The sequence below is a fragment of the Motacilla alba genome, unplaced genomic scaffold (assembly GCF_015832195.1).
Source record: "Motacilla alba alba isolate MOTALB_02 unplaced genomic scaffold, Motacilla_alba_V1.0_pri HiC_scaffold_34, whole genome shotgun sequence".
Taxonomy (NCBI): Eukaryota; Metazoa; Chordata; class Aves; order Passeriformes; family Motacillidae; genus Motacilla; species Motacilla alba.
The window spans coordinates 988,968-1,007,744 of record NW_024037436.1 but is presented as its reverse complement, the minus strand read 5'-3'; the positions used below and the strand labels follow the sequence as shown (position 1 = coordinate 1,007,744).

The window sequence follows — 18,777 nt, the reverse complement described above, 5'->3', positions numbered from 1 at the left end:
AATGAGGGTGGGCGTGGTTAGCGCGCTCATGGTATATAAGGGGCGCGGCCAGGGGGCGTGGCAGTTAGTGGGGCGCGGCTGCGCTTGCGCAGTAGCAGAGGGTGTCGCTGTGGAGGGGGGGGTGCCATGAGGCCCCTCAGGAAGGGCCTGGGGGCGGCTATGGGGTTTGGGGGTCCCTACAGGATTTGGGGAGGGGTATCGGGGTCTGTGGCGTGCTGGGAAAGGGGAGGAGTCCCCTACCGGCTGCTCAGACAGGGGGGCTCCCTATGGGGTGCAGGCTGGATGTCTCAGTTCCAATAGAATAGGTGAGGGCATCTACAGAATATTTGCATGTCTGTTGCTATGGGATTTGGGGGGTGCGTTGCGGCTTGTAGGATGGGTTTTGGAGGCCCCATAGAATTATAGCGGGTGTATCAGGGTGTATAGGATGGCTTGGGGGAATTCCTGCAGGATTAAGGAGGTATACTGGGGTGAATAGGGTTTTTTGGGGTCGCTGTAGGTTTGAGGAGGGTGTATGGGGATCTGTAGGGTGCTGGGAGGGTAGCGGTCCCTGTAGGTTTTAGAATGATCCCAGGTCCCTGAGAATCGAGCAGGGCGGGCGGGCATGCAGAGTGCTCCGTGGTTGGTTGGGGATCTCTGTAGGATCTTGGGGACTTCGTGGCGTGAGGGGATGAGAGTGGAGGCGTTTGGGGATCTCTGTAGGATCTTGGGGACTTCGTGGCGTGAGGGGATGAGAGTGGAGGCGTTTGGGGGTGGTTTTCACAGCACCAGCTTCTCTGCCGTGTCCCCACGAGTGTTAGAAATCCGCTCCAGGAAGCTGAATTCAGGGAAAAACTATTCAAAGCCCCCAGATGCACAGAAACTACCCCAAAACCACCATCAGGCCTTTCCTAGGGGATTTAGGGATTTACATCCTAAATGGGATCAATCCCTCCTCCATGAGACAGATGGAGGGCACAACAGCACCATTCACCTGCCTTTCTTTACGTTTCCTCACTGCCCGTGCTGAGACCGGCATCGGGGAGGAAATGTTTTGTCACCATGCGGTCGGGAAGGGGCAGAAATTGGGGTTAAAAACGGTTAATTCGGGGTGGGAGCGGAGCTGCCCTCTTCTAAAATGGCGGCCTCGCCTTCAGGCGGGGCGCGCGGGGAAATGGCGGCGGCCGCCCCCTGCCCATCGCGTCCCGGCTCAAGATGGCGCCTGCGGCCTGAGGCGCCGGGCGCCATCTTGGGTGAGGGCAGCCGCCCGCCGCTGCCAGGCCGACCTGCCCTGTCCGGGCGAGGAAAAAAACACGTTTTGTCCTCCAAATTCCTCATGGGGGCTCTTAGCACATTTTTGGGGGTTATTCCTTGATGTAGCGACATGCCCCCTGGATAGAAAACTCCCATTTTACCTCAAAAATCTGCCCCGTTTCCTGCTGTGAAGGGTCGCGGCTGTGGGGGGGTCCTGCAGCCCCTTCCCCTCAGCCCACAGTGGTTAAAACACCCCCAGTGCCTCCCCTCGCCCCAAATTTAGGGGGTCACTCCGCAGCCCCCCACAAGCAAAGAGACAATGGGGCTCATCCCCGTCCCCACAGAGGGGCGTGAGAACCTCAAAACCACCTTTTTCTTTTTTTTTTCCCCCACATTTGAGGGAAAAAACACCCCACCCCACCAAGACGTTAAAGAACTTTTTTTTTTTTCCCCTAGGCAAAATTATTTTGGTTTTTTTTAATTTCCGCCCAGACCGAGGCTCTTGCCGCCAGAGGGCCTCGGCCGTTTTGCACAGCCCTTTTCTGCCTCTTCCCCCAACCCCCGCCCTTTTTTTTTTTCTTTTTCTTTTCTTTTCTTTTTTTTTTTTTTAATTCCTTCCTTCCTTCCTTCCTTCCTTCCTTCCTTCCTTCCTTCCTTCCTTCCTTCCTTCCTTCCTTCCGTTTTTTAACTCTTATCGCTTAGGATATCGGAGGGACCCGGCTCGTGCGCGCCCCCACTTTTTTGGGGGGAAAAAAGGAGGTTTTTGGGATAAAATAAAGGGGCAGGGGAGTGGGGGGGCTTTGCCGACAGCACCTCCCGAGCTGGACCTGCAGGTAACGGGGAGATTCGGGTTGGGATGTGGGAAAAAAGGCAGAAAAATGGCTTGTTTTTCCCCATCCCCGTCCTTCCCTCCTCCATCCTCCCCTCAGGGTCCGGGATTTTCCTCCCTCCGGTCCCAGGGAAATGGGAAAATGATAAAAACATCCCAACACACCCCGACCCCAAAATCCACCCCGTTGTCCTTCTCCCTCGGGGGGGTTCCCTTCGGATGTGTCGAACCCTTCATTTCCATTTATTTTAGCAGGATGGCAAAACACCGAATAAATGAAGCGGCATGAGATGCTGGTGGGGGCTCCAAAATACATAAAAAATAAAGGGAAACGTAGCAGGAGGGATCCCTGCTGGAAATCGGACGTTTATTCCGGCCATCAGTTGTTCAGAACCTGCCAAATCCACCCTTTTCCAACCTCTCCTCCTGGAATAATAATAAATTAATAAAAATTAAATGAATATTTGGGATCCTTACACACCTGCTGCTTCCTGAGGAGGGTGAGGAAGCGTGAGGGGAGCAACAGGAATTTGCTTTTCCATTATTTTTGGAAAGGAAAGCATCAAATGCTCTTGCTATAGCTGGGAAAACTCCAGTTTTTCCCCTAAGGCTCAGAGGATAACGGGGAATTGACGGGGTGATTTATCCTTTTTGGGCAGGAGGAGTGATTGCTGAGGGGGTTTGGAGACGATCTGAAAAATCTGTGACAGGATTCTCTGGAAGGAGATTCCTAGACTCTGGGGATGAGCACCCAGGGCTTGGTGCATTGGGAATGAGTTGTGTGGGTAAAATTTGTGTGAAAATTGATTTTAGGCTCCAGATCTCTCAGCAGAGCCTTGTCTGCAGATGACAGAAACTTCTCCTTCCTGGGAGGCATTTTATCCCTTTTCTTATTCCTTTATTTATTCCTTTTTAAGAAATCTTTGCGTTTCTGTTTTCCCTTTCCACTTCTTCCTGCGTATTAATTTTTGGAAAAAAAAGGAAAATTCTTGAGGCAGCAGGGCCAAAAGATGGGAATTTCCCGCAGGACTGCGGGGCAGAAGAATGGACGGGTTTGTTCACCCCGTCTCACACCATGATCCAGCTTGGCCTTGCCATTAGTTTATTAGGGAATAGTTACCCGTTAAATTTCCAATCCTGATCCTTTCTTCTGTGTTCCCAGAGCCCGGCCATGGAGCAATACGTGGTGCTGGACCCGCGACAGAGAGCTCTGTATCGCGACGTGATGCAGGAGAGCTACGAGATGCTGATGGCACTGGGTGAGGAGCCCTCCCCTTCCCGGAGGAAACTCTGGGGGTGGAATGTTCCTTCCTTTTCCTTCCTTTTCTCCCCACAAACTCAAGCTCTGGGCGTGACAAATTCTGTTTTCCAGAATTCCCCGTTTCCAAGCCTGACCTGCTGTCCCGCCTGGACCACGGGGAGGAAGCGACAGCCCTGGATCTCCACATATCCCAGGATACCCCGGCTGCAGGTGAGGCTCTGATCCTGCTCCTGCACGTGCAGGAGGGGTTTTTCTGCTGCCCATCCCTCCCTAAAACGGGTGGGATAAAAAGGAGAAGGGTTCCCTCATTCTGGGAAAAAAGGTAATAAAAAAGTGGAAAATGTGGATAATCAGTGTGAGAAGAGAATAAGCAATAAAAGACAGAATGTTAATTAATGAAGATAACTACATACCTTGTGAGGCAATGAGTGCTAATTCTCTTTTCTGCTAAAATACGTGAGTAGTTCAAACGTTTAATACTTTTGCTGCAGAGATCCCAAAGTACCTTCAGCGTTGAGCAAAGGAATGTCAAATAAAGGAATGTTTCCAACCGAACACATTCATTAGGGACTTTATTTTTCGCTTTTCCTTTGTGTCTGGCTGTCTCTGCCTACAGAGCATGAAGCAGGAGCAGGGCAGGAAGCACCTCAGGAAAAACCCTCTGAGGAAAAGCCCAAAATGGTCAAGGAGCACCCTCAGCTCCCCGCGAGCCGCAGCGAGAACCACGCCGCCAACACCTGCAGCGAGTGCGGAAAGATCTTCAGCCACAAATCAGCCCTGGTGAAGCACCGCAAAATCCACAGCGGCGACCGCCCGCACGTGTGTCCCGACTGCGGCAAGGGCTTCATCCAGCGCTCCGACCTCGCCATCCACCGCCGCGTGCACACGGGCGAGCGGCCCTACGGCTGCCCCGAGTGCGGGCGCCGCTTCAGCGTCAGCTCCTCGCTGCTCGCGCACCGGCGCACGCACGCGCCCGGCGCCACGCGCTCCGACCGCTGCCCGCAGTGCGGCCGCGGCTTCGCCGACGCCGCGGCGCTGGCCCGGCACCAGAAGAGCCACGTGGGCGCGAAGCCCTTCGAGTGCGGCGTGTGCGGCAAGGCCTTCGCCTGGAGCTCCCACCTGGAGCGGCACCGCCGCGTCCACACCGGCGAGAAGCCCTTCCGGTGCGCCGAGTGCGGGCGAGCCTTCGCCTGGAGCTCGCACCTTGATCGCCATATGCGCACCCACGCCACCGCCGTCGCCCCCGCGGATGAGGAGGGTGTGGAGGCAGAAGAGGAGCCACCGCCAGCCCCGCGGAAATGTGCCGATTGTGGGAAGAGCCTCAACCACCAGACGGACCCACAGCGCTACAAGCACAAGGGCACGCAGACCCCGCTGGCCGGCATTGGCCCCGCGCCGCGGCCCCACCGCTGCGAGCACTGTGGGAAGCGCTTCAGCCACAGCTCGGACCTGCTCAAGCACCGACGTGTGCACGGCTCCAAGCGGCTGCACTCCTGCCCGGACCACCCACGCCGCTTCCGCTGCGGCACGGCCCTGGTCAAGCATCGGCGTGGCCACGAGCAGCCGCCCAACGACGCTGACAACGCCACGCCAGCAACGGAGGAAGCAGCCAAACCGTACCCGTGCGAGGCGTGCGGGAAGAGCTTCGGCTGGGTGTCGCACTTGGAGCGTCACCGCCGCGTGCACACCGGGGAGAAGCCGTTCCGCTGCGGGGAGTGCGGGCGCGGCTTCGCCGTGAGCTCCCACCTGGAGCGGCACCGGCGAGTTCACACGGGCGAGCGACCCTTCCGCTGCGGTGACTGCGGCAAGAGCTTCGCCGTCAGCTCCACGCTGCTGGCACACCTGCGCACCCACGGCGCCCAGCCCAGCCGACCCCACGCCTGCCCCGAGTGCGGGAAGGGCTTCAGCTCTTCGGCCGGGCTGGAGCGGCACCAGCGGCTGCACCGCGGTGAGAAGCCATACCAGTGCGGGCTCTGCGGGAAGGGCTTCTCCTGGAGCTCCCACTACGACCGGCATCGGCTCACGCACACGGGGGAGAAGCCCTTCTCCTGCGCCCACTGCGGGAAGCGCTTCGGCCGCAGCTCCCACCGCAACCGGCACCAACGCGCCCACGCCCAGCGTGGCCTCGAGGAGCGCCATGTGTGCCCCGATTGTGGCAAAGCCTTCGGCCTCAGCAAGGCCCTGGCGGCCCATCAGCGCCTGCACAGTGCAGGCACCCGCAGCCCCCCGTCCCTGCTGCTGCCCGCATGGTGGGAGGGTGAACAACCAGGGGGGACGGCCACAGCCCCTGAGCTCCGGCCTGAGGAGCCTGGCTCTGCTTTGCAGAAGCATCCCATGCCTTCCTCTGCAGTGCCCAGGGGCTGGGTGGCCAAAGCTCTCCTGCCCCTCACTGGGGCGTGGCGGCCTGGAGAGGGGGACACCCTGCAAAGCGATGCCACAGCCCCACCAGAGCCCTGGGTGTCCCTTCCTCCTCCCAGCTCCTGAGGTGTGGCTGGGGTGCTCAGAGTCCCCCTCCACTTTTGGGGACGCCCCACAGCCAAGGTGGGAGGGTGGTCAGTGCTCCTGCCCCAGGATGGGAAAGGTCTTGGGGGGCCAGGATACCGCGGAATGAGGGTCAGGGTGGGGATGTGGGCTGAAGGGGTGGGAAGGGGGCACATGGAGGGGCAGCCGTGCCTGCCAGGAGGGCTTTGGGCAGGGAGAGGAGGGATGGGGGAGGCTGAGGGTGGATTTGGGGAGAGGTGGATATCACTTGGGGTGGTGGGGAGACACTTTTCCCTATAATCCTCCTCATCTTCTGCTGTACTAGTAGGGGGGTGAAAGGGGGGAACATAACTTGGGTGCATGGTAGAGTGAAAACACACACAGAGAACTGTTCCCTGGGGATTTTTGGAGCCAAACAGCTCGGAAAAGAACCCTGGCAACCTGTACCTGTCACCAGCACAGCTGGGACCTCCCCAGACTCTGCTGGGGGTGTAGGAAGGGACAGGTTGGGATGCATTAAGGTGGGAACGCTGGAGAAGCCAGGCCAGGTTTCCTGGGCTTGGAGTGACGGTTAATAAAGTAGAAGGCAGTTGAGCCAAAAAGCAAAACCCCTCCATATGTGTCTGCGTGGTTTTGTCTCTGGGGAAGAAGAAAGTGCTTGTGCCTGGAGCAGGGAAAGCATCAGAGCACAAAGAGACACAGGTGTCCATGAGGTGCGGGGCTCCCAGTTTATTCCTGCCCTGTGCCAGCACCTCCTGCTCCCCCCTGAGCCTCTTGCCCCCTCCATCCCCTTCTCCCACCCGCTGGCAGCACAACACCGCTGGATTTGTGTGTCAGAACCAGCCCTGGTTCCCCACCCTCCCCTGATGGAGCCAAGCGGTTTCCTTTGGGAACAGGCTCCTTCTCCCCCGGGCTGTTCCTCTTCTGGGGTCACCCATTGCTGTGGGGAGACACCAGGGCAGATAAATCCCACCCTGTGCCACGACAGAGCACCCCTGTCACCCGCCCCAGTGCCCTTCAAGTGTCACTTGGTGTCCTTTAGCTTGTCCCCAAGACAAGTTTTCCCTCAGCTGTCTCCGCACCCATGGCACCGGGGGGCGTCTTGGTCCTTAGGGGTCCTCACTGCTGCGAGCTCCGGGCGTGTCCCCAGCGAGCCGTGTCCTGGCGAGGGGCGAGGGCCCCGCGGCCTTGGGGAGGTGGCTGCGGCGGTGCTTGGTGAGGTGCGAGCCCTGGCTGAAAGCCTCGCCGCACTCGGGGCACTTGAAAGGCTTCTCGCCGGTGTGGACGCGGCGGTGCCGCTCCAGGTGCGACGCCCAGGCGAAGCCCTTCCCGCAGTCGTCACAGGTGTAGCTCTTGTGCGCAGCGTGGCCACGCTGGTGCACCAGGAACAGGGGGGCTTCCCCAAAGCGCTTCCCGCAGTCGCCGCACTTGTAGGGCCTCTCTGGCGAGTGCGTCTTGCGGTGCTGCAGCAGATGCGCCTTCTGGGTGAAGCGCTCGCCGCAGCTGCCGCAGGGGAAGGGCCGCTCGCCCGTGTGCACGCGCCGGTGCCGCTCCAGGTGCGACGCCCACACAAAGCCCTTCCCGCAGTCGGCGCAGCGGTGCGAGTGCTCCCGGCGATGGCACCGCTGGTGCCGCGCCAGCGCCGGCCCCGCCCGGAACAGCTTCCCGCAGTCCCCGCAGCGCAGGGCCTTCCTGCCCAGGTGCGTGCGGCGGTGCCGCGCCAGGTCGGAGCTCTGGCAGAAGGTCTTCCCGCAGGCCGGGCAGCGGTGCGGCCGCTCGCCCGTGTGGCTGCGGCGGTGCTTGGCGAGGTGCGAGCCCTGGCTGAAAGCCTCGCCGCACTCGGCGCACTCGAAGGGCTTCTCGCCGGTGTGCACGCGGCGGTGCCGCTCCAGGTGCGACGCCCACACAAAGCCCTTCCCGCAGTCCCCGCACTTGTGGGGTTTGTCGGCAGCGTGGCCGCGGCCGTGGGCCGCCAGCTCGGCCGCGGCGGCAAGCGCTTCCCGCAGTCGCCGCACTTGTGCGGGCGGTCGCTGGCGTGGGTGCGGCGGTGCTGCCGCAGGTGCGAGCTCTGGCTGTAGGTCTCGCCGCACTCGGGGCAGCCGAAGGGCCGCTCGCCCGTGTGCACGCGCCGGTGCCGCTCCAGGTGCGAGGCCCACGGGAAGCTCTTGCCGCAGTCGGCGCAGCCAAACGGCCGCTCCCGGGCCGGTCCTTTCCCGCGCAGGGGTTTGGCGCAGCCCGGTCTGGGGAGCGTGCCAGGTTTCGCGGCCCCGGGGGGCACGGCTTTGTCCGGGCGCTTGGATTTGCGCCTGTTGGAGCCGAGGGGCTTCTCCCGCTCCAGGCTGTGGGATGAGTGCGGTCCAAGACCAGCGCTGCTCTCCGGGGCTCCTTTCTCCGCTGCTTTTTCACTCACCAGCCCCTGAGCTGCTGGGAAAAGGGAGAAGCAGGAGAAGGTGAAAGCGTGAGGAGCAGGATTTAAAATAAAGGAGTAGCAACAGGATTCTCCTTAAAAACCTCGCTTTTTCACTCAGCAGGCCCTGAGCTGCTGGGAAAGGGGAGAAGGGGGAAAAGGGGAGGGCGTGGCCCTGATCAGAGCAGGGGTAGGATTTAAAACAATAGAGCAACAACAAGATTCCCTCAAAAATCTTGTTCTCTCAGAGAGGAGGAAGAGAGATACAACAAGGACCTGATCCCAGTTTGAACTGGAAATGTGGAGATGCCAAGGGCACTCCAGGGCCAGAATTTTCTGTTTAAATTAGGAGAGATCAATAATGTTTTCCTGAAGAAAAACAATTAAGGAGAGGGCTGGGGCTTGGGGAAACCCCCCTGAAAACTTGCCCAGATCCCTCCGCTCCTCTTCCCAAGCTGCTTTGCTTGGAGCAAGGGAAGGATAGGGGGACGTACAACACGGAGAGAGATTTTTGGGGTGTCCTTACCCAGGGACATGAGGGTCTCGTAGCTCTCGTGCATCACGTCGAGGTACAGGGCCTTCTGCCGCGGATCCAGCAGCACCCACGGCTCCATGGCAGGGGGAGCACCGCAACAACGCAGCTTCGCCCCTCGGGGCTCCCCAAAATCCCCTGCAGGGAGGAGCAGTCCCTTGGAATCGAGCAATTCCCCCCACAGCGCTTCCTGCTCGAGATTCCATGCTTTTCCTGCGGTCACTTCCAGGAATGCCGGGTTTTCACAGTCCCTCCATGCAGGACTAATCCCGAGCGGTCCCTGCTTTGCCCCCACCCCATCCCGCAGCATCCTCTTCCTCCCGGCTCCCCGTGCCCCCGGCAATCAGCGGCGGGGCCCTGGGGCTGCCTCCAGGAGCATCCCCATGGCCGCGGAGCCCAGGGCCCGCTCTCCATCCCGCCTGTCCCTTGTCCGCTCCCCAGAGGCGCCGCTGCTGCCGGGAGCAGCCCCCCCCGCCCTCTCCATCCCCGCCGGGAGCTGAACCACATCCCTGCCCCTCTTTCCCCGTTACCTGCCCTTCCGCAGGGCTTTCCCCCGGGAGAAGCGTCCTCCGTCCCCAGGCAGGGAGGGGGCGATGCCCGGACCCCCCCTGCACCCCCGGAGCCTCCCCCAGCAGCACACAATGGAGACGATGCCTCCGGAAGCCCGAGCGGGTATCCGGGAGGGAGAGGAGAGGCCGAGCGGCAGCCGCGCTTAGCCAGAGCCCTCTAGAGGTAACCGGATCCCGGAGCCGTCCCCAAACCTGCTGCAGCCCCTTTGGAACAGCGGGAACACGCGGGACCGGCCCCCCCGCCCCGCCTGCTCCTTCCCTTGCAGCCGCCGTGTCCCCCCGGTTGGTACCCAGAGGGTTTGGGGACCCTGCTGCGAGCTCCGCCAGGAGGATCGGGATAGCAGAGCCAGGGATGGATCGTTTCTTGGGGAGGGTTTCGCTGGGATCGCCCCCAGGTGAGAGAGGGGATGCTGCTGGCTCCCAGACAACAGCAGGCAGGAAGAAATTCGTGTTTTTCCAGCTGGAAAAATAGCCCTGACGGTGTTTTCCTGGTGAAAACAAGTGGGTTTTCTCCCCTCAAAACTCCAGGAGAGCTGCTTATCACAACCCCACAAATAAAAACTCCTCCCTGGTGCATTCATTTCTTACATGGTGCCCCCAGTCCCGAGAGCGTTGCCTCGGAGTCGTGGGCGTTCGTGCAGCAGGTGCATCCAGGGAACCCTCTGGGCAAGCAGGAAGTGAAGGACAAGAAAATGCTTTGAAAGGGCATCTTTCCTCAACAGGGCCTGCCCACACCTGTCCAACCTGTGCCTGCCGGCCCAGAGACTCATTAAGGCTAATTATCTCATTAATAAATCCACACGGGGTTTTCCCTTCCCTGTGCTTTACACAACCCGTCCTTTTTCATCTCCCTGTGTCCTTTTTCATCTCCACAGGGAAGCGCTCCCAGGTGAGCGCCCTCCTCCCCTCCAGGTTCTCTCCAACACGCTCCTGATGCCCCACACCACACGTGGAATGAAACCCCAATTTTTATTATTTTTTTCCCCCACTCCTTCCATTAAGAAAAATCAACCTGAAAACCTGGAAAGAGCAATTTGGGAAGAAATCACCATCCCTTCTCCCACCCTCCGATTCCCGGCCTCCTGATGCAACTGGTGCCAGGAGGAAACTCACCTTCCCGAAACCTCCAGGGAATCAACGGGTGGCAGCAGGAGGATGGGAGGGACAGCTTTTGCAACTGGTGGATTGCTGAAGCCCAGAAAATCAGAGCCCCTCGTTGAGGCTGATCCCAAAGCAGCCTGCTGGGACACGCGTTAATCCAGGCTTTATCAGGACGATGTGGAACCAGCTGCCTGCACTCCAAACCCTCTGCTCTGCCTGGGAATGTGTACCTGGGCCAGTTGCATCGTGCAATTCCCAAATCTCTCAGGATTTGTTTTCCCAGATGGAGAAAAATGTTTGGTTTTGGAAGCTCAGTGTTGACACCCCACAACCAGCGAACCACAAATCGTAAAACATTAAACCAGACCCAAACCAAGAGGGTTTTTTCCCAAAAAAAAAAAAAAAAATTATACTTTTACTTTTTTCCAGCTGGTGGATTTTCTTAAATGGAGACATGCTCCAAGACAAAAAAAAAAAAAAAAAAAAAAAAAGAAAGCAGTATTTCAGTTTTTCTCAGAAGGAAACTTCCCCAAAGATGTCTTTCACACAATTTGAACCAGAGGGCACAGTGACACCCACTTTGAAGGAGCCGTCATGAGTTCTCAAGAGCCACCAAGGACCCCGCAGACATCCTGTGACTCACGGGATTGCACCATTCCATTGTGAAACTCGCCACTCCGGGGGACCTGCCACCTGCATGTTTAATCTCCAGGTCTAACTACTTGGAACACCAGCTAAGAGTGCAACCACCACTTCAACAGCCCTGCAACTGCTGCTCAATCAATCAGCCTGTGACCACCGCCCTGGCCCTGGCTCTGACTCTGTGCTTTTAAGCCAATTTTCTGTAGGCATTGCATTTACTGTGATTTTTCTATTAGATTGTAACTATGGCCTGAAATCTCACGAGGGATTTGTGTGGGGTTGATTTCCCCTGCTGGTTTTACCTTCAAACCAGCACAACCAGGAACTTGGCGTTGGGAATCCTGCAGGAGCCACAAAAATACCCCCACACACCACCAAAAAAGCAAAACTCTGGGCAAAACCCACATCGTGGCTTCTCCTGAGGAGATCCCTTGAAGGCAGCACCACGAGCCCCCCAGTTTCCACGTCACAATTCCAGCCAAACTGGGAGACCCCACGAATGCAGTCTGCAGAGACACGAATCTCCAAAATGCTCCCTGAACTTTGTTTGGCTGAATGTTCCTTCGCCCTGAGGTGTTTCATGATCGCGTTCAGTGAAACCCCGCAGCTCTGTGGGGATCAAACAGGACAAAGCCCGGCGAGGGGGGTGGCCCCGAGCAGGTCCAAGGACAGAGGTGGTTCCTCAGGTGACTTCATGGTGCTTTGGCAAGTCCAAGGCCTCCATTCTGGGAAAAACACTGGTCTCATTTCTAGAGAAATGCCCATTTTTTGCTGTTTCAGTGAAATTCTGGCTGGTCTTTAAGGTCTCGTTCCCACCCAAACAATTCCTCATCCCCTCTGTTATAATGGAGGCAAGATCAAGCCAAAATTGTCAGCACCTAAGAGCATCCTGCAGATGAATTTTCCCTGGAAATGCTCATTTTCATCCCTGGAATCCTACTTTGACTGCCAGCCCAAGGTCACCCCGGGGTTCAGGAGGATGCCCGTGATGGTTGTACAGATTTCAACGGTCTTTGTGCAATACCAGGAAAAAAAAAACAAACCACAAACCTGATTGTTCCCTTCTGGGGAATTGCTGCCTCTGGTGGGGCAGGGGCAGGGTGCAGTCACCACGTCTGGGTAAACATGGAACACCCCAAGACCTGCAGTGGACAGCTGGCTTTACTGCGTTGAGAAAATGGGGAAAAAAAAAAAAAAATCCTGGCAGAGGAACTGGCTCTGCCCAGTTTCTGGTTCCACTTCTGATGACAAATTACACTTCACCGTTTCCCGGCTGCACTGATTGACAGAGGCTTTCTTGGAAACACCAGGTTGCCCTTTTTTTTTTTTTTTTTTTTTTTTTGCCCCCTAAGCTGGGGTATAAAATGAATTCCAGCCTCAGCAGAGGCTTCATCTTCCTCCTGGAGCGATGGCTGGGACTGGTGAGTGACTCCTCCCCTCAATCCTGAGATCTCAGTGGGCTTTTTCCTGCTTTTCTTTCATCTCTGTTGTCTGATTTTGTGGTTTGCTTCCATCTCTTTGCACCTCGGTGGGCTTTTTCCTGATTTTCTTTCATCTTTGGTTGTTTGCTTCCATCTCTTTGCACCTCAGTGGGCTTTTTCCTGATTTTCTTTCATCTTTGGTGGTTTGCTTCCATCTCTTTGCATCTCGGTGGGCTTTTTCCTGATTTTCTTTCATCTTTCTTGTCCGGGTTTGGTGGGTTTTTTTTCCTCCATCCCTTTGCCACCTCCCTTTTTCCAGCTGGACTGTTCCTAAATATTTTTCACACTCGTGGTTGGTGTCTTGGTCAGCTCAAGGGGCTCTTGAAACACCTGCCTCAGGTGTTGGGTGATAAAGGCTCCCAGGTGGACTCCTGGCTCCGGAAAAAAAAACCCAAAAAACCAAAAACCACAATTCCCAGCGATTTTCCAGCAGTAAGAATTACCCCAAGTAAGGGTTTCCCAAAGCTTTTTGCTCTTCCCTGGAAGAAAATTGGCAGCACTCGGGAGAAGGAAAGGAAAATGAAAGTTGCTCTTTAGTTATTTTGAAAAACAGAAAACAAAATTGGGAAAATCCCGAGGTAGGAGGAGAGGGGGGAACTGGGGACAGGGTGGGACTGAGTGTGGTTCTCAGCCCAGATTTTCTTTCACTGTGAAAATGTTAAATAATGTTGTGTCTGTTCTGGTGGAAATGGTCATTTTGGGTCTGTTTGCTGCTCCCCGTGGGCATCTCAAAGACACAGTAATTTTAAAGGAGAGGATTTTAAACTGGGAGGGATTTTTCAAAGGAGGGAATTTTAGAGGAAGGAATTAATTTAAAGGAGAGTAAAATTCTCTTCTCTAAAATTAAGTAGAAAATTAATTAGGGAATCTTAAAGAGGATAGATCCCATCTCTCTTCATCCCTCTAATTCATCCATCTTTCAGTGAATTTTTGTCTCCAGCTCTCCTGTCCGTGCAAGTCTCCATCAGATCCATCTGCCCAATCCTGTCTTTTCCCTCCACCCTTCACTTAAAATCTCCCGGAATTACCCAGGTGTGGGCCAGGTCGCTGGGAGCAGCGCGGTGCCTCGGTTCTTTGCACGCGAGTGACACTAATTACTGTCCTTGAAAGCCCCGGGGCTGATTCTGAGAAGGTCAAAGTCATTTTGGGGAACTCACCACAGCAGCTGTATGGGCAGAAGGTGAAAATGGAGAACTAAAAAATCCATCTGCTGGCTGATTTTTCTTAGGAAAGAAAATTTTTCTTAGGAAAAATCATCACTGAAAAATCATCACTGAAAAATTGATGATTTTTCTTAGAAAAATCATCAATTTTTTCTCAGGAAAAATCATCACTGACATCTCCTGACGCCTTCCACGGTGGACCTGCTGGGGCCAGGGATTTCACAGCCGCCCCGGTTCCTCTTTTTGGGGCTTGGATGGGAGCCAGGCTGTGCCAGCGCCGCCTCATTGCCTCCTCTCCTCTCCTTCCCTCCCCAGCCCTCTTCCCGATCCTGCTGCTGGCGGGGCTCCTGAGCGCCCAGCGCTTCCCGTCCTTCCCCGAGTATTGCCTCCACGACCAGGACTACGAGGAGCTGCTGCGGGTGGTCCAGGAGGGGCTGGAGCCCGCGGCCCGCCCGGCGCGCGTGGTCGTGGTGGGCGCGGGCATCGGCGGGCTGACGGCAGCCAAGCTGCTCCGCGACGCTGGGCACGAGGTGGGGATTCCGCGCGGCTCTCCCGGGCTTCTTTCCCTCCCCTGAAGGTCCTCCAGGCTGGCGAGGGAAAAGGAAAGGAAAAAGGAAGCGCAGTGGGTCAGCCACAGTGGTGGAAGAAGGAAGGGAAGGAGTTTTGTCCCCAGTAATTTCCCCCGATGTTGGTTCCTGCGGATCCAATGAGTCCTGTGCGTTCTGTCCTTAGGGCAGCAGAAATTCCAGGGGTTTCCAAACCATCCCAAGGCACCCGCCAGTCTCCAAGAGGGTTTGCAAGGCATGGAGGGACAGACTGGTGCTGCTTTCAGAGCCCGGTTTGATCCCGAACCAGCACGAGAACCTTCTCCCCAGGGCTGGTGTCCAAGTGCAGCCCAGGAACTGGGAAAGGAGAAACTGCCCCAAAGGCAGAGGTGTCTTGGAGAGCAGAGGAGGGCTTGGATCTACCGGTGCTTCACTTGCCACCCGAAGGGGATCTGTCCCACCCTCTGCACCTGGTTTTGGGGGAGTTTCGCTTCAAACCAGACACTTCCCAAACACCTCCAATCTCCACCCAATTTTTTTAGGTGACCGTTCTGGAGAGGAGCAGCTGGGTCGGGGGGCGGATCCGGACGTACCGCCCCGAGGGACAGGACTGGTACGTGGAGCTGGGAGCCATGCGCCTGCCGAGCAAGCACAGGTGAGGGCACGTCCACCCCGCGGCCAGGTGAGGCGCCAGCCCGGTCTGGGGGGCGAATCATCCCCAGCGCTTCCCCGGGGTCCGGCGTCTGGCCGAGGGGAGGAAACGCGTTGGTGGCAGAGCTGGCGGGTTGGTGGCCGGCTCCTGGCGCCGTCACTCTGCCCTTCTTCCAGGATTGTCCGCGAATTCATCCGCCAGTTCAACCTGAAGCTGAATCCCTTCGTCCAGAGCGACAACAACACCTGGTACTTCCTGAAGGGCGCTCGGGTCAGGGCCGAGGAGGTGAACAGGAACCCCGAGGTCCTGAATTACACGCTGAAGCCGTCGGAGCGGGGCAAGAGCGCCGCGCAGCTGTACCGGCAGGTCCTGAGCGAGGTACGAGGCTTTCCCGTGCTGTCCCCTCGCCTGAACGATGAGCTGGGAAAGCTTGGCCATGAACTGGGGAGGAGCGGGGTCCTTTCGGAGCCAGAAGCAGAGAGGCTCGTTCAGAAACAAGGACAGGTGGTGGCAAAACCCCTCTTTGTCCATAAGGAAGGAGTCCCCAGGACTTGGGCGAGCAGAAAATGCCACACCAAGGCGCAGCTGCCTGATTGATGTCCAGAAGCTCCAGGGGTTACCAAACCCTGAAATCCCGAGGGAATTTTGGGCAGCACTTTTGGAAATGGATCTTTTTCCAGTGAAAATATCGATGTTTCTTCTCCAGGCTTTTAATAAGTTCCAGACCACCAACTGCAGGAAGTATCTGGCTGAGCACGACTCCTTCTCCACCAAGGTAATGGCCTCGGGCTGGAGGGCAAATTCAGTGCCGGCTCTTGATGATTAACCTGCTCTCCCTGCTCTGAGAAGGGCCTGTCCGTGTCGCTCTAACCCCATCCTCTGCCACCTTTCGAATGCTTTTCCCTAATGAATGATCCCTTCTACCTAAAAAAGGCTGAGGAAGGGGCCAGCACAGCTCCAGTGCAGCCCTAACTGGGGCAGCAGCCTCAGGCTGGGTCTCTTCTCCTGGGATCTCCAGGAATATTTGATCAAGGTGGGGGAGCTGAGCCGAGGAGCCGTTGACATGATCGGCGACTTGATGAACGAGGACTCGGGGTTCTACCTGTCCCTCCTCGCCTCTCTGTGGGACTTCGACGTCTTCTCTGATGAGAGGTGAGCGCTGTCCCTTCAGCCCAACCCCGTTCCCACAACAGAAAATGTTGGAGTGATTCCAGACGGGAATCCAAGGGGCCTCCAAGCTCCGCCGGTGTCTCCAGGAGAGCTCAGGTTTTCACACTCAGGGTTTCACACTCGGATTTTCACACTCAGATTTTCACACTCAGGTTTTCATGCTCGGGTTTTCACACTCAGGGTTTCACACTCGGATTTTCACACTCAGATTTTCACACTCAGATTTTCACACTCGGGTTTCCACACTCAGGGTTTCACACTCAGGGTTTCACACTCGGGTTTCACACTCAGGTTTCCACACTCGGGTTTTCACACTCAGGGTTTCACACTCGGGTTTCACACTCAGGGTTTCACACTCGGGTTTCACACTCAGGGTTTTACACTCAGGGTTTCACACTCAGATTTTCACACTCAGATTTTCACACTCAGGTTTTCACACTCAGGGTTTCACACTCGGGTTTCACACTCGGGTTTCACACTCGGGTTTCCACACTCCCCAGACCTCAGCATCCTTCCCACTCCTCCCTCTTCCCCTCCCTTCCAGGTTCGACGAAATCACCGGTGGGTTTGACCAGCTGCCCAAAGCCTTCCACAAGGCGCTGCCCAACGTCGTCCAGTTCAACTGCACCGTGGAGAAGATCATAACGAAGGGAGACAAAGTCCAAGTGTTCTACCGCGCTCCGGACACGCTGGCCCCCACCGTGGCCACTGCAGATTACGTCCTTGTCACCTCCACCGCCAAAGCTACCAGGCACATCCAGTTCCTGCCGCCGCTGTCCCCCGCCAAGGCCCACGCCCTGCGCTCCATCAACTATGCCAGCGCCACCAAAATCATCCTGGCCTGCTCCGAGAAGTTCTGGGAGAAGGACGGGATACGCGGCGGGTACTCCATCACCGACCGCCCCTCCCGCTTCATCTACTACCCCAACCACAACTTCTCCAGCGGGGTGGGCGTCATCCTGGCCTCCTACACCTGGAACAACGACGCCGAGTTCTTCCTGCCCCTCACCGACGAGAAGTGCGTGGACGTGGTGCTCCAGGACCTGGCGGACATCCACCAGGTGAGCAAGGAGTACCTGCAGTACACCTGCGACCAGCACGTGATCCAGAAGTGGCAGCTGGACCAGCACTCGCTGGGCGCCTTCGCGGCCTTCACGCCCTACCAGTTCGTGGATTACTCGCACGCCCTGTTCGCTCACGAGGGCCGCGTGCACTTCGCCGGGGAGCACACGGCCCAGCCGCACGCCTGGATCGACACGGCCATGAAATCGGCCGTCAGGGCCGCCAGCAACATCCACTACGACATCGTCGAGGCGCCGGCGCCGCGCGGCGAGCCGCTGGGGGGACCGGCGCTCAAGCAGGAGCTCTGAGCGCGCCCCGGCCGTCCTTTGGGGGTGTGAGTCCGCTCCTTTCCGAGAAAAATCGGCAGAACCGGGTGTCTTGAGGCAGAACCGGCTGGTCAAACGCCTCGCGGGGGGACGAGGGAGCGCTGGAGCTGTAAATCAGAGCTATGAGCGGGTAGGAGGGAGCGCTGAAAGCAGGCAGTGCGTGCCAGGACTCTGCTGCTCCCCTCGCCCACCGCTGCGGTTCCCAGTTTATTTGTGTGCAGTGGAATGAACGAGGAGAAATAAAGGTGGGAAATTCTGGTTTCCTTGTGTCTGAGGTCGCTGAGCCGCTTGGCCTGGAATTCATCCGCATTCCCACGAAATTCCAACCTGCCCCTCCTCCTCTTGAGTCCTCACGGCCGCAGGGGAGCAGCTCCGGGCTCATTCCCAGCCCAAATCCAGAGGTTCAGCTCTCACTGGAGGCAGCAGGGGCGGGATGTGGCACGGCCATCACAACCCTCAGCCCCCCCCCGCATCAGAGAGGGAGAGTTACCCCCATTTTCACCAATTAAATCCAGCTAATAATTAATTAGGCACAGCGCAATCACCAGTTATGAGCCAGGCTGTCGGCTCGAAGCACTTTTGGGAGGCCCGGCCCCAGAGAACAAAAATGTCACAGCTGGTTCCTTCCGGAGCTCGGAGCAGAGCCGAACCCCGCGGGCAGCACCCGCGGCAACCAGAAAATCAGAGTTTAAAAGGTGAAAAAAAAGAAACAGAGAGGTTTAATCGGAAAATCAGAGTTTAAAAGGCAAAAAAAAAGAAACAGAGAGGTTTGGGCTGCTCGGTTGGTGAATTCCCGGGAATTTGGGGTCATCTCAGAGCCGAACTCCGCGGGCAGCACCCACGGTAATCGGGAAATCAGAGTTTAAAAGGCAAAAAGAGAACACAGAGAGGTTTTGGCTGCTGGGTTTGTGATTTCCCGGAAGTTTGGGGTCATCACCTGCAGCACCCGAGGTGGGAGGAGCAAACTCGCGGGATGGAGTTTACACAGAGCCCCCCAAAGCCATGGCGAGGGCTCGGGGCAATTAGAGCTCATTAACATCTCGCTAATGACCGAAATCGCGGGCAGGGGAAAGAAAAAGAGCGCGACCGCGTCCCTGGGTGGGCTCGAACCACCAACCTTTCGGTTAACAGCCGAACGCGCTGACCGATTGCGCCACAGAGACCCGGGAAGCGGGCCGAAAATCCGGGAAAATGGGATAAAATCAAATTGCGTGCGGCTCCACCGGATCGGGGCGTGGGGATGAGGATGGGGATCGGGAATGGGAGGGAGATGGGGTTTAAAGATGAGGATGAGGAGGAGGGGGAATGAGGATGAGGATGAGG

The 18,777-nt window shown here is 57.2% G+C and overlaps 3 protein-coding genes and 1 non-coding gene across 8 annotated transcripts; 2 read left to right on the top strand and 2 right to left on the bottom strand.

Moving 5' to 3' along the window:
* Positions 1-232: 232 nt before the first annotated feature.
* Positions 233-6,021, top strand: LOC119696580 (zinc finger protein 345-like). Of its 3 annotated transcripts, none has more exons than XM_038126339.1 (4): positions 233-305; positions 3,225-3,321; positions 3,435-3,533; positions 3,940-6,021. In XM_038126339.1, exons 2-4 carry the CDS (start codon positions 3,234-3,236, stop codon positions 5,805-5,807), a joined length of 2,055 nt encoding a protein of 684 aa, XP_037982267.1. In that variant the 5' UTR covers positions 233-305; positions 3,225-3,233; the 3' UTR covers positions 5,808-6,021. The 3 variants fall into 3 exon arrangements, with proteins under 3 accessions (XP_037982267.1, XP_037982265.1, XP_037982266.1); XM_038126337.1 differs by lacking the exon at positions 233-305 and adding an exon at positions 1,857-2,066 and having other exon boundaries at positions 3,940-6,020; XM_038126338.1 differs by lacking the exon at positions 233-305 and having other exon boundaries at positions 2,080-3,321.
* A 46-nt stretch (positions 6,022-6,067) lies between these two features.
* LOC119696596 (zinc finger protein CKR1-like) lies at positions 6,068-9,404 on the bottom strand. Its single transcript, XM_038126366.1, is given in 4 exon segments — positions 6,068-7,800; positions 7,803-8,225; positions 8,738-8,881; positions 9,274-9,404. Coding segments are annotated over 3 exon segments (1,398 nt in total). The 5' UTR covers positions 8,826-8,881; positions 9,274-9,404; the 3' UTR covers positions 6,068-6,913.
* Positions 9,405-10,930: 1,526 nt separating this feature from the next.
* On the top strand, positions 10,931-17,729 carry IL4I1 (interleukin 4 induced 1). 3 transcript variants are annotated; one of them, XM_038126349.1, is made up of 7 exons: positions 10,931-11,741; positions 14,015-14,229; positions 14,787-14,899; positions 15,073-15,274; positions 15,603-15,671; positions 15,915-16,048; positions 16,611-17,729. In XM_038126349.1, exons 1-7 carry the CDS (start codon positions 11,555-11,557, stop codon positions 17,434-17,436), a joined length of 1,746 nt encoding a protein of 581 aa, XP_037982277.1. In that variant the 5' UTR covers positions 10,931-11,554; the 3' UTR covers positions 17,437-17,729. The 3 variants fall into 3 exon arrangements, with proteins under 3 accessions (XP_037982277.1, XP_037982280.1, XP_037982278.1); XM_038126352.1 differs by lacking the exon at positions 10,931-11,741 and adding an exon at positions 12,115-12,476; XM_038126350.1 differs by lacking the exon at positions 10,931-11,741 and having other exon boundaries at positions 13,162-14,229.
* Positions 17,730-18,543: 814 nt separating this feature from the next.
* Positions 18,544-18,617, bottom strand: TRNAN-GUU. Its single transcript has one exon. It is a non-coding gene; the product is annotated as a tRNA-Asn (tRNA).
* Between the last annotated feature and the right edge of the window lie 160 nt (positions 18,618-18,777).